General features: G+C 43.6%; 1 protein-coding gene across 1 annotated transcript; it reads right to left on the bottom strand.

Moving 5' to 3' along the window:
- Positions 1-5,600: 5,600 nt before the first annotated feature.
- On the bottom strand, positions 5,601-13,980 carry nptx2a (neuronal pentraxin 2a). The gene is made up of 5 exons (XM_076080761.1): positions 12,891-13,980; positions 10,361-10,604; positions 9,276-9,520; positions 6,399-6,578; positions 5,601-5,828 (listed from the first exon to the last, which is right to left on the bottom strand). The coding sequence occupies exons 1-5, from the start codon at positions 13,338-13,340 to the stop codon at positions 5,601-5,603; spliced, it is 1,347 nt and encodes a 448-aa protein (XP_075936876.1). The 5' UTR covers positions 13,341-13,980.
- Between the last annotated feature and the right edge of the window lie 245 nt (positions 13,981-14,225).

Genomic DNA, 14,225 nt, shown 5'->3' with positions numbered 1-14,225 from the left:
AATGTGAATATAAGAGTAAATATTAACCAATGACGTATATTTTGTGTATAGCTTAAAGGAGTAGTTCGACACTTTGGGAAACAGGCGTATGCACTTTCTTTCCAAGAATTAGATGAGAAGATTGATACCACTCTCATGTGTTTGCACTGTGAATATGAAGCTAGTTGGTTAGCTTAGCTTAGCACAAATACTGGAAACAGGGGGAAGCAGCCAGCCTGGCTCCGTCCACAGATATCAAAATCAAACAAGCAGTGCCACTAAAGCTCCCAACAAGATGTAACTCGTTTGTTTAATTCGTTCAAAAACCAAAGTGTAAAAATGACTCATCATTTACTGGAATCTTGTCAACCAACAGAGGTTCCAAGAAGTTACTGCGCGCAGCCAAGATACAGTTAAACCACAATGTGTCGAGATATATTCTGTGAGTTTCCGCACCTTAGGACAAAGCCAAGCTAGCTGTTTCCCAGTGTTCAGTCTTTGTGCTAAGCTAGGTTCACCTGCTACTGGTTGTAGCTCCGTGTTTAGTGTATAGAAAGGAAAGTGGTGTTGATCTTCTCACCTCTCGGCAAGAACGCAAATAAGCATTTTTCCCCAAAATGAAGGATACTGAAGGATCATTAATGACCTTGAAACTGAGCACAACCTCGCAGGTTCACACATTTCCCAGTAAATAGTTCACACAAGAAAAGAACAACAGGCACAAGCCATTTTGCAATCAGCGTCTTTATTTGTTGCAGTGGGACACGCGTGTTTTTGGATAAAACAACAGAGCACATTCAGTGATGCACAGTGAGAGATTTGTAGCTGCAGAGCGTCTCTGCTTGTTAAAAGACAGACAGAATAGGACTGTGTTGAATTTGCAGTCCACACAGGTGCTCAAGAGATTGTGGGAGAAACCTATGCTCTCATCCTTGCAGACGGAAAATTACAGCTCATCTTTCCGATTCAATATTAAAGTTTTTTAAGCAGAAATCCCCAGATATTGTAACAAATGTAAATGATCTCGGTTGGAACAAATACATTATATCATCCTCTGAAATAGAGAACACAGTGTGGCAGTGAAGCTTTGTAATCTGATATATCTTCTGCTATGAAGATACTGTGTTGCCTCACATAATAAAGATGAATGGATATCTTCATCTAGCATCAACAGGCTCTTTGATCTTCAGAGAGGTGGCATTGCAAACTGTCATCCAGCAGATGTTTCCTTTTCTTTGCTGATTAATTTGTTCATCCCTCCCTCATGTCATCTCTGCCTTCACTCTTTTTATTCTCAGTCCCTTAAAACAGCATTTAAGTTTCTCTCCTCAGCCTCTTGAGCATCAATATGTAAAACGTTAGGTAGAGCAGGGATGCTGAACCTCCTCCCCTGGAGAAAGAATGTGCGCTTTCTGTCCTCCTAAAATGTGTGAATAATACTTTGCTGATAATAATAAACAATGTATATTAGGATAACATATTGTCTTGTACAACCAAAAGAATAGGGAGAGTCCTTGTGTGTCTGATTTAAATATGGCTGCCGGACAGAATCAACGATGGGAACAGAATATAACGTTTTTGATGCATAATTGTATAAAGTCAGTGATACAGACTGAAGGGGGTTTGTGGGTCTCACTAATAGTCTGTGACATCCAAGAAAACAGCAGTTTTCAAATGCCTCGGAGAGCTTCGCCTTTTGCACGGGCCTTTCTTCCATCAGGCTTTAATTACTGAGCCAAAGTCTCGATCCTGAAACTTGTTTTTCTCACAGTTTTTAACTTCGCTCCGTCTTTGGGGCTCCATGGGGACTCCGTGTGCGAGAGAGAGAGGGTGCTAGGAGCAGAATGGCACTTTAATTCTGCCCCTCTCCCCACACCCATCTCCTCCACCCCCTGCAGATCAGCACATGTATCCAATGGCAATCAAATTGTGATTCGATTTTAATTATGGGATCTTGACACACTTTAACACAACCTCGGGCGATGTTGGAAAAGCCAGATTATCTCAAGGACAAGGGAGAAACGAGCGTACGGACATGAAAGAAAGCTTTAATAAAATTGTGCCAAATAATTATTCACTGTCGCTCTATCCAGTCATGTGTAATGAAGGAACAGACAAGCTGGCAACGCCACTGAATTGGTAATGTGTTTTTAGTGATGTACTGTTATCATTACATCTGCAGCAGCTGCTGAGATAATTTCTTCACGAAAACCCTCCAGGATTTCCCAAACAAACTCCACCGTAGTGGGAGAAAAACTCAATCACTTGAGTAAAATCGACTCTTCCCAATTTACCAACAAAGTGTTGCTTTCAGTCACACATACGCTGACACACACTGTTTATCCTGGTGAATCATACCACCGTCACACAGACAGATGATATCTGTAACACTCAAAGATGATGCTTTTCAGCTCAATTCCCCTCTCACTTAGGTTTGTGTTAGTTCCATGCAACACCTTCTGAAAGGTAATTTGTCTCATGCACAATATTCAAATGACGGAGAATGGCTGTTTCTCAGCAGGAGGCGTGATCTGTCAGCAACAATCAGTTTGTCATCAACCCCTGCACATACTTTTCGCCGGGTGTCACGGGAAGACACGGACCCTCCTCTTCCTCCTACACACCCGCCTCCTCTTCTTCTGCATCGACAGCGTGACGGACAAATTAAACCGGGACTGAAACTCAGAACTTTTGAGCGGCTCCACGCCTTGCACCAACTTTGTCTTGTAGCAACGAAAATAAGAAATTGTTGTATAATTTGTACAACGTGTATTATTTAAATGATGTTTTCTTGCATCTTATTAGAGAAAAGATTGGATGAGGAACCTAATAGTGATTTACAAATCAACCCACTAATTGTATCTTCAGCAATCTTTTGTTCTCCAGACTTCTGAGGACAATCTGCAATATGTTTTACACAAACAAATGTTATATCATTCATTTAAACACAAGTTGATATGTTTTCTTTAATAATTCATTTGTGCTTAAGAGAGCATCATGATGTGCAAGTGAATGTTACAGCAGCAATGCGATGAAAATTAGGAGTACAGAATATGCCAAAAGAAACAACAACAACACACATATTTCACAATTCTGGTTGTCTATTGGAGGCCTCAGATTGTTGTTAAAAAAAAAAAGCAGGCCCCCCTGGTGCGTAACCACCAACACACTGGCAGCAGCATCAACACAAAGCGTTGAGGAGAATGAAGAAGGCTCACAGTGTCCTACATTGTAGAAGCGCCCATAATCCACATGGGCAGATTACTTCATTTCCACCTGGACGTCTGCCAGTGCAGAGGATTTGTCCACTGCTGACAACATGACATTGCCCAGATGAGAGGACGTATCCTTGCATGCTTATTATGGCTGGTCATACAAATGATATGGCTATACCAACCAGACAAACACCCACATGTCTGTGCGACCAGAAATGTAAAAGATGGGGACTTTTGTTAAAATGTTTCCTTATTAAGAAACATAAATCACAAATGCTGCATGACCGTGGCAAGGTTACATTCAACTCTGACCTCATCACTAATGCAGTGCAATGATATTTTTTAAGCAAACTGTTCAGACAGCTCGTCAGCTATTCTGTCGCGTTTTTCAGTCGCTACTTTAATTGTCACGCCTGGAATTTGTTCACTCTTTTATCAGGTGCGAAAGGACATTCAACCAGACGTCAGAAAGGTGCAAAAGCTGAATGGATACTGCACATGAAGGTGACTTTAAACCAATGATATAGCAAAGACATTTGTCTTTTTCTCATGTCCCTCTGCTGAGCTGCTACTGAGCTTTAAAAGCTGAAACAGAAAGTTTGAACAAGCGAAAGCACATATGGTTTTTTACAAAAAGGCCATTCACCATATATAAACAAAGCATTTCTATAAGTACTGCTGCATTTTTTTGGTACTTTTTCTAACATATTGTGCTGCTAATGGACAAAAATCATGAGCAGAAAAAGCGAAAAAATACACTTTCTACTTGATAGCCGTCTCTTGACTTTACATTGAAACATTGTTAACAAAGACACTCAAAAAAGTAACAATCACATTGTGTTGGTGACATATCCAACAAGTGCACACTCCCTCATATTGTTTTTTACTTTATATCAAACTGCATTTTTTTCCTGCGGTGGATAGAAGCTGTTTAATGGCTCGTGTGTCTACTCAGTGAAGAAATTCCACAAGGAAGGAAAAAATAAACTCTGGCAGTGATAGCGATGTTTATGCCTTTGTTGCCTCTTTTACATTGTGTTCTCCAGCTCCAGGCTTGATACTATTTTACTGACGAACAGCATTGAAACGAATGTCCACCACAACATTAAGGACTAACAAAAATCAAGCTGCAAAAAGCATCAGTTTTATTCACTAAGCTGCGCCAAAATCCATTGATTTCCTACATTATTTTTAAAAATAAATAAATCTATCTGTAAATATCCATGGAACAAAATTAGTGTTCTTGTTCAGTGAGAGCCGATTAAGAGCGGTGCTCTCGTTTGACATCTGCATCTCTAGATTTGATCTGTCTATCTTTATGGCGCACTTAGCTCCGCACTGCTCCCCACCATACTCATTCATCAACAAAATTACCACCCAGATGAGGAATTAAGGATTGTCCTTGAGGGTCAAGCCCAGTCCCTGCCCTCACTGGGCACTCGGCAGGGCTCCACGACTCTGTCGATACGCCGGTCCTGGGCAGCCGTCCGACATCGCTATTGACCTGAGCAGAGCCAGCCCATCCATAAAGCTGTTTGGGATATGGCAGCTGCTCAAGGGGCAGAGAGGTATTAAGCGTAGATTTACAAGAATGAAAATGTCCTCCCTCCCTCATAATCTCTGGTCTTTTTTACACGCAAGACAAGCCATACGCCCATGAACATACACACACACACACACACACACACACACACACACACACACACACACTTACGTAATGCTGTCAGCACGCTGCATTGGCTTGTTTTGGATGCTCAACACACACTGTATATTGACAGAAAGCATGCACTGTCACTTCTGAACTGACGTCCATTCACTGCTTGGGCTCATGCATGCTATTTAGACAGTTTGTAATTTTTCAAAAGTAATCAACAGCGAAAGGTTGTTCTTGTCCACTTTGAACTAATAATCGTCCACCTTATTTCCCTGTGCTTTCTGGTTTCTCTTCAAACAGGCAGTAAGCTCACAGCTCGCAGCATGTAGTCATCTACAATGTAACTGAGGAATACCGTTCCACAGCACATCAAAGCCTGTTGGAGCTCACATTCACTACGAATACAGTGCAGCATTGTCAATATAAGGAATGCAACCAAAAAAGAGCTGTTTTCAAAGAGGAGTCAAATGAAAGCTGATCTACTGGAGAGAAAGCGCAAAATGACAGTCAGTCATATCATTACAGTAGACTGATGCAACAGCATATCTTCTTCTGATGAGCACACTAATTTGTCTCCTGCAATGTCTTCAGGGCTCAAATTCAATGGACACATCAACAGATACAGTCATATAAATATGTAAAAGTGTTGCACTGGTACCCTTTTCTTTGGGATTTGACTGACGCAACAAACAGTCAGATTACTTGGCCTCTCGATCCCCGCGACGATGCTCAATGTCCTTACATCAGATCCTTTAGGAATCAAAAGCACGATCTTCACAGATCTCCAGAGCAGCTTTACTCGCACCACCAAACACTTCCACATTAGCGTCAATCCAAGGAACCACGTTGCCCGGCATGTAGGCTGAGCAGTTGGCCAGACCCACGATGTCCACGGGCCGCAGCACTCGGTCCCACATGTTGAACTGGCTCAGCTCGCCCACGAAGGCCTGCGTGGCGTCAAAACGGCCTCCGACTATGTCCTTCAAGGAGAAGCGGGAGAGGAAAGCTTGTGAGTTCACTTCTGAAGGAAATGTAATCAAACTTTAATTAAAATGCATCAATTCTGTTTGATTTCCATCAAACTGCCAAACAACTCAGAATATTTTTCAGTGTGCTGCCACTTTTAAATATACGTGTTGCGCGCTCTCCAATACCGTGCAACATGCAGCAATCTCACCTTGTGTGCATGACAGAAAACATCCACTCTAATGCAATGTGTCTTATTGTCTCTCTGAGGACATCATTCATACGTCACTGTACATTTCTTTAGTATATACACGGGGCTGTCGTTAAGTTAACCGCTATATAACCCGCTAGCGCAGCTCCAAAGGGCGTAAAGGTGCCCTTTAGAAGTAGATGAATGAGGTAATACTGAAAAGGCCATGATAGCGTGTGAAGAGCCTCCCTGCCTTCTCTCCCCTGCTCCCTGCCTCTGGCATTGAACTCCGGGGGGAGAATACACCCAGGGATCTTACTGACACGAGGAAACACACACACACGCATGCGAGCACACCTGTTCTTTAACAGCTAAGCTTCTTTAGTGCCCTTACCTGCTCCTGGCCCAGGATGATCACCCCTCCAGGTTTAATTGGGTGCCAGGGGGCCAGGTTGTCCCCGGTGCCCAGACGCTCGCCATCCTGGTAAGCCTCCCAAAAACCGTCTCTGGTCGTCCAGGTGATGCATATGTGGTGCCAGCGTCCGTCACTGACTGACAGAGGGAGCTGGGCCACCTGCTCAGGAGTTCCCAAGAGCAAGGAGCGGGGAGGGGGAGCACAAGGGGGGCAAGAGGAGTCAAGAGAGATTTGAGATTAATTGCGGCACGCTAGAAACAAGGACAGCAATTAGAAGGGTTAGCGCTTCAAAGAGACAGCCCTCTGCAGAGAATTCTCCAGATGAGCCGGTGCGACATATACAATTTAGATTATCCAGGTGACATCAAGGGATAGAACATCCTTCAAAGCAGTTGGGTTGCTAACAGCAAAACAGTGTCCTCTTATGTTCAGAGATCAAAGAAAAACAACTGGTTATTTTACCAACCAATGACATCATAGTCCTCTGGGGATACAGAACAACACATGAGCTTATGAGTGTGTAACTCATTAGCCTTTTCCATATGAGCCTACGGAATTACTTCACACTCGTGTCTTGTTGCAGTTACACATGAACCTGAAAAGATGGGAAGAGTGACTGGAAATAAAATCCAAGCCACTTGCAACTACGGAGGCAATTGTTCTGGTTAAGGATGCCGGGTAGCATCTTAACACCACTGGGACTACAGGGAGCACAGTATTATTATACAGTCTGTGTGAGTTGGAATAGTCTCACTGACTGTTAAAGATTTAGACATTTTAAAATGAAAAACAAATTGATGTTGAGTATTCCGCACTACTTAAAATATGAGAGCAGTGATGTTTTGTACAGAAAGAGTTTAATATTAAAACACCATATCCACAGAGCATACACTATGAATACATGACTCACGCTTTTTCATCCAAAAGACTACAAAACTCTCATAAACTAAAAGGTACAATTTTACAGTTAATAAAAATAGTAGAAATCGTAATGGACCAATGGCCTTTTTAGAGTTACACTTTTTTGACTTGTCGTGACACCTAAACTGATATCTGAAAGTAATGCAAGTGTTAGTAGGTATGGCTTTGCTTCTCCTGCTGTAAAATGTCAAAATGTCTGCTGTGAAAAAGGTCCATTGTGTATTTTACTTCTGGTTCAAAGGACATTTTCTTCTTTAGCTCCAAAAGGCTGCAGATAAGGTTCTGCAGATACAATGTTTTAGGAAGGTCATGTACTTATCTACTTCCTACCAACAGTCTATAAGGTTTTGTTAGAAATCAGCTCACATGCACGGTGTCGAAGAAGAACAAGTCCGCCATGTACATTTTGAGTGGTATCAGCAAGATTCTGTAACAATCCACAATAAACTCAACAGAACTGCCTCAAGATTTTCTCAAATTTGGGAAAATTGTCTTCCAGATCACACGGGATTCATAAGCATCAGATTACACGTGCTCACTTGCTACTGTTCTACAAGACCAGTTGAATTCATTACAGATTAAAACTCCTGGCAGCTGCATTTGATTGGAAAATAAAGACACCAAAAGCACGTTTTACATGATTTGACCTTTGGAGAAGAAAAAAAAAAGAGATATCGACAAAGTTCCTGAACATAGAGACTAACCATCCTGATGAAGATGCTACTTTATAACAATAAAGATTCCCTCTCTGCATAGCCACCCACAAATACAAAATACAACGTTGCACTTTTTCATCAAGGCAGCTTTCTGCTTCCCCCTCAGTATGCAGCCAAATTAACGGCATAACAACATGTGCCCCAGTGGACCCTGTTATCACTGCGAACAAGTTCAACACATGGATGCGCTGCTGCACATACGGCATTCATATTCACTAGTCTTGCCTCACTCTCCTCCACATCGCTCTCTTTTGCTCCGATGCTTTCTCTCTCTGTTACATTATAACTTCCTTTTTCCTGGCATCGTCTGATCTTTTGCTCTTTCCCCTCTCTCTCCTCAGCACCCCGTCGCCTCCAAAGCTCTGCAGCTTTTCTATTTCCTCCCCTCTTTCCCTCTTTTCCCCCATGCTCTCATCCCTTTCTCCCACCATCTTTCTCTCATCTGTCTGACTTGAATACATGTATAATGCATGGTGAAGGGAAAGCTGTGAGAAGACCTGCCTGTGCCAATAACAGGCAACGTAAACACCACAGAGAAAGGGAGGGGGGGGCTCTCCAGTGCGCAAATCCAACATTACACTGCTGCAGAAGTAACTGTGCCAACAGAAAAACCTTATCACTACAGCATCAACATACCAACTACAGTTATTTTCTTTATGAGGCTAAACGCCGTAAAATATTCATGCTCCGAACACTTTTTTTTCCTGTTGTGTTACAGTAATTGAAATCCCGTTCGTTGACTAAAACCTCACAGTATGTGACTGTGTAGCAACAGAGAGCAAAAACGACAAGGCCTTCAAATGAGCACACCCGGCAGCACAAGTTCTCTAATGAATTACTGTTATTCTTGTGTGTGTGTGTGTGTGTGTGTGTGTGTGTAGAATGTCGGTCAATGATATGAAATGTTTATAAGGTGCTAAATTAAATATTCAGAGCTGATGGTCAGCGAGTGTCTCTCAGCATATCATGATTGTGCTCACATGTACATACATAAGCTAGAACAACCTGAACATATTCATGAATCCTTTGCATTTAATTAGCGTCACTGCTGATCCACTTTTACCAGCATCATTACAGCCAGCAGCGCTGCCAAGTGAGCATGAATGATTCTGAGCTTCCCTCGGAAAATCAGGGCAGAGGGAAAGAATCAAAGTTGCTCTCCTCTCCATCAACAAATAATTAAAGACCAGTGTGCACCAGTTTTTCATTGTGGACCTACCTTGTCATTAACCAGTAGCTCAATGGGGTTGTTCCCCCATTCGATGAGGACTATCTCGTTGGCCTGGCCTGGCACGCCATAAGAGAACGGGGTTCCTATGCCGGGACTGGCGCTGGACTTGAGCCACATACACACGGTGAAGGCGTACATCTCTGGGAGGCTCTTCTTGATGCGTCCATACAAGTAGTTAGTGCGAAGCGAGAGGGACACTTTGAAATCCTCGGGCGATTTGAAGGCATTATTACCTGTTGATGGACAATAATTATATATGGTTATATGGTTAAAGCAATGAAGTAAGTCGTCTTGCGATGTTGATGCTATCAACATGGTCCGCTGCCACTCATTCACAATGTTCTCCCACAAGGTCAAGCTCAAACTTCTCAGGATCACGGGGTGCTGCACTCTATCCCTGGTACTCGTTATTGTGAGCCCAGAGCAGGGAGACAACAACAGCATGTTACAAATTCAGTGTAGGGCAATCATCAGTGGAAAGAACTCCACATTTCCAGCTGACAAAACAACACCACGAAGCCTCAAACGTCACTGTAGAATTGATTCAACACCTCTTGCATCGTCTTGATGTAAATTGAATTTAATAAGGCTCACAAAGGTAGTATTTATTGTGGGGCTGTTGTGGCAACCTCCTTTCAATGTGAGCAATTTACTTTGGTTAAAACTTGAACCCTCAAACAGAACCTGACTCAATCGACTAAGTCTCGGGGGACATGGGTCCCACAGGAGTTGTCCAGTGAGTGGTGACATAATCTTCTTAAACAATTTTCCTCCCGGCAAATATATTCTGTTATTCTGACGTCTACCATCAAAGTGATACCCTGGAGTGTGGACATCTCTCCAATCGTTCTTAAACTAATTAAACATTCAGTATTGCTTTCCAAGCCTTATTTTTCAAGACCGGGAGCTGCTCCGAGAACGTCTCTGAGAAAAAAAGACTTGTGTTCTGAGATTTTTACTTGCATCATCAGGAATTTGCATAGGGATTGACTAATTAGAGGAAAATCTGGCAGACAAAAAAAGTCTGGCATTAAATCTGGCCAACATTTCTCAGCACCCATTGTATCACTTACTTTTCTCTAGCTCCGTGATCCTCTCCAGGAGGGAATTGAGGGCGCTCTCGGTGCGTTGGCGGTGGGCCGCTGTTTCGTTGTACAGCTGGCTCTTCTCCTCCTCCAGATCGGCCACCTTCCGGAGGAGCTGGCTCTCCAGCGCCCCAAGACGCTGCCGCAGCAGCTCTCGCAGCTCTAGTGGCAGAGGAGTCAGAGCCGAGACCCCTCCAGCTGACACGTTTGTGCTGGGGGGACGCAAACTCTGCTGCTGGGAGGCCGAGTGGGAAAGATTGCATGTATGGATAGATGGATGGATGGATGGATGAGGAATGATAGATGATGGATGGATGGATGGATGGATGGATGAGGAATGATAGATGATGGATGGATGATTGAATGGATGAATGGATGGATGATAGATGGATGATGGATGATGGATGATAGATGGATGGATGGATGGATTGATGATGAATGATAGATGATGGATGGATGGATGGATGGGTGATTGAATGGATGAATGGATGGATGATAGATGGATGATGGATGAGGAATGATAGATGATGGATGGATGGATGGATGGATGGATGGATGATGAATGATAGATGATGGATGGATGGATGGATGGATGATTGAATGGATGAATGGATGGATGATAGATGGATGATAGATGATGGATGATGGATGATAGATGATGGATGGATGGATGGATGATAGATGATGGATGATTGATGGATGAATGGATGAATGGATGAATGAATGAATGATGGATGAATGGATGGATGGATGGATGGATGGATGGATGGATGGATGGATTGATGGATGGATGGATGGATGGATGGATGGAATGGGGGCAGAAGGGAATGACACATACGAACAATGACACAGACATTTAATCCAGTTAATCTTGTGCACTCAAACAAGCATTCAGTCTGCATAAAGATCTAGATTTCCAGTAGAGGACTGATTGCATCGACCCTTTAGGCCTGATATCCTTTTAGCACCATTGTTTTTGATACAGCAATATCAAAATGAAGACAGTTTGTTCCTGCGGCAGACTTTGATTGGTGACCTGCCAAACACCCATGACTGGACAGGGTATTAGGTTGGCTCCACGAGTGACGTCACACCAGGCGTGATCACAGATGTTTTTTGAAAAAAGGGGGCGGACAAAAACGGCACAGTTCCACACTTAGGTGGTGCTTTCACCGTGCAGCAAAATGCCCTCAGATGTTCTTTTCTAAAGCGTGTGTTGATGTTGTCCTGCGGTCTGGGATTCACACACTTTGTGACCTATTCACAGAGTTTGATTAATCTTTCATGACACAATGGAGCCATCTGAATAGCTCAAATGAGTGATTCCCTGGCAATCTGGTGCAAACGCAAGGTCCTGAATGCAATTGTTGAGAAATGGTGTTTGATTAGTTGGAGAGGTCCTGCTCAAGGGACCCATACACTACCAGCCAGTCTTACAATCATTATGTTAAGAAGATGCAGATCAATAGATATGTGATTGAAATGCAATATAATATGTATCCTCACAGCTGCAGTATATCCTTGATTTGATCGGGGTATTAAAGTGTCCAATCAGGGAGAGAGGGAGACGGGGAAGGGACTAGAGAGATGGATGGATCAGCAATGCAGCATACTGTACACAGAAACAACCTTGAATTTAAATAAGTAGAGTTGTGATTGTTTATGTTATCAGGGCTGTCAGATGATGAAAAATGCACTTCACTGTTAACATGACATAAGAGATAAAGCCAGGGCTTACACTGGCCTTCTGCTGTATGTAAAGCACTTCACTATAGGTGACCTCAATATCAGTTGTGATCTCTGAGCCTTGTGGAATGAATGCACACAGCAGGTCTCCTGAGGCTGGTTGAGATAAAGCTCTGCAGGGCAACGGGAATTTATGAACGACTAAACCATTGAGCATTAGATGCAGGTGAAATCTGCGGGAATTAATTCCATCAGCTGCTATGATTAATTAGGCACATGACTGCAAATAAAACATTATGTGGAACACGCACACACACACACACACACACACACACACGCGCACACGCACACACACTCACACACACACACACGCACACACACGCACACACACGCACACACATACACGCACACAGCAGTCATACATTATTCAAGGTTGCGTTCACAAATCCCTGCAACACATGCGTGATTACCTTTGAAACGTTTTTTTTTCATTCCTTATTGACGACTATATCCTGCGGGTTTCGCCATCAGAGTTATCTTTTAATGATAAAAACGCATTGATGTGACATGCCTATTACGTGACCCTCTGATCTCACGATCCCCCTGAGAGGACTCCTGCAGCACAGAGTAGGCCTATTATCAGACGTGTGTGCGTCAGGAATATTACTTGTGAAAGGGCTAAAAGATATTGCCAAAAAATATGCATGAAAACATGTATACTGCAGTTGGCTTTGTTGGTGGCTATTAATAGAAGTAATTAATAGGTTTCGGGGGGAACCCAAGTTCTTTTCTGGCTCGTTTACGCACGAGCAGCATTTTTGTGCCATCTTACCTCCAAGTTCTCCAGCCGACCCTTGAGACTCTGCATGGTCTTGCCCAGCTGGTCTATGGTATCGCCGGGGTCCCGGGGCAGGTCCCCCATGGTGTTCTTGCCGTATTCCTTCCGTCTGGAGCCCTGACCTCGGGACCTGCCCTGCGGCGACTCGTCGGCTGCCGCCTCGCAGCGCACCAGCTTGGAGTTGAGCTCCTTGATGGTCCCCTGCTGGCTCACGATGGTCTCCTTCTGCTGCAGGATGGTCTCCCGGAGCTGGATGATCGTGTTCCGCAGCTCGTCCTCCACGGGGCTGCTGCTCTGGACACGGTTCCCCGTGGGATCGTACCCGCAGCCCGGCTCTGCGCCCGGGGGAATGGCGTTACAAACGAAGCGGCTACCTGTAGCATCCTGGCTTCGCACCGTGCCTCCACTGACCAGGTACAAAAGTCCAACTACTAGAACCAGCATCCCGACTGGATACGCAAATTCCACTTATTAAAGGAAAACAAGGGCTCCGTAATTACTGACTGAGGGTTTGAAGTCTCCCGTAAAATAATAAACTCATTACAACTACAACACGTTAATTCAAGTGGTTGCGGGCATTTTTCTAGACTTCCAAAGAGTGATAAAAAAAATCACCGAACTTAGTTTATAGTGAAACCATGGAAACAAACAAATCAAAATCCGCAGTGAAAAATCATAAAATCATACATCCACAAACCACATGGTCGCTCCTGAAAAAAAAAAAAAATACACCAACAAATCTCAATTCTTACTTTCAGCAGATGGAAACTCGGAACCAGGATTTGGTAGCTCCTTTTACAGAGAAAAAAAGTTGTACTGATTTGTAATCTTGAATTTAAAAAAAATCCACAGAGGGTTGCAGGGAAATCAGTTTCGCCTGTGTTGCCTCTCCGGTCGGTTGGATTGTCAGTGAGTGGTGCTGAAAAGACAGCGACGCTGCTCAACCAGATTATTAAAGGGAGGTGCGCACTGGCGCTTCCGCTCATCATCTGTGCGCTCCGGTTATTCAGCTCCAGGATACAGTAGCTGCGTCATCCCTGAATCCCAAGCCATTCCACGGGTCGGTCTCATTGGCTCTTTATGACCTGTTTAAATGCGCTGATGCTTTAAGATGTCAAACAAAAGCACATTGAGAGTTCAGGTTTTCAGTGGGTTGCCTGTTTGTGTATCTCTTAAGGATTGTACAGGCTCTGTGTAGCTTTTATGATATGATTGTAGCACCAGAGAACCGGGATAACAATACACAATAGTATGATACTGGGAGTATTGATTGATAACTTCACATCTGTCTGGATCCTGCATCGGGGGATTGTTGCACTCTCTATGCCC

Source organism: Anarhichas minor, unplaced genomic scaffold (genome assembly GCF_050575085.1).
Source record: "Anarhichas minor isolate MPS153535 unplaced genomic scaffold, ASM5057508v1 ptg000007l, whole genome shotgun sequence".
Taxonomy (NCBI): Eukaryota; Metazoa; Chordata; class Actinopteri; order Perciformes; family Anarhichadidae; genus Anarhichas; species Anarhichas minor.
This window is presented reverse-complemented; position numbering and strand designations above follow the sequence as displayed.

What these genes read in the sequence shown, in the direction of transcription:
- nptx2a (XM_076080761.1), bottom strand. Translation starts at nt 13,340, where the DNA reads ATGCTGGTTCTAGTAGTTGGACTTTTGTACCTGGTCAGTGGAGGCACG. An exon ending in GTCGGCTGGAGAACTTGGAG is followed by an intron (nt 10,605 to 12,890) that starts GTAAGATGGCAC and finishes GCCTCCCAGCAG; the next exon opens with CAGAGTTTGCGTCCCCCCAG. An exon ending in TCATCCTGGGCCAGGAGCAG is followed by an intron (nt 5,829 to 6,398) that starts GTAAGGGCACTA and finishes TTCTCCTTGAAG; the next exon opens with GACATAGTCGGAGGCCGTTT.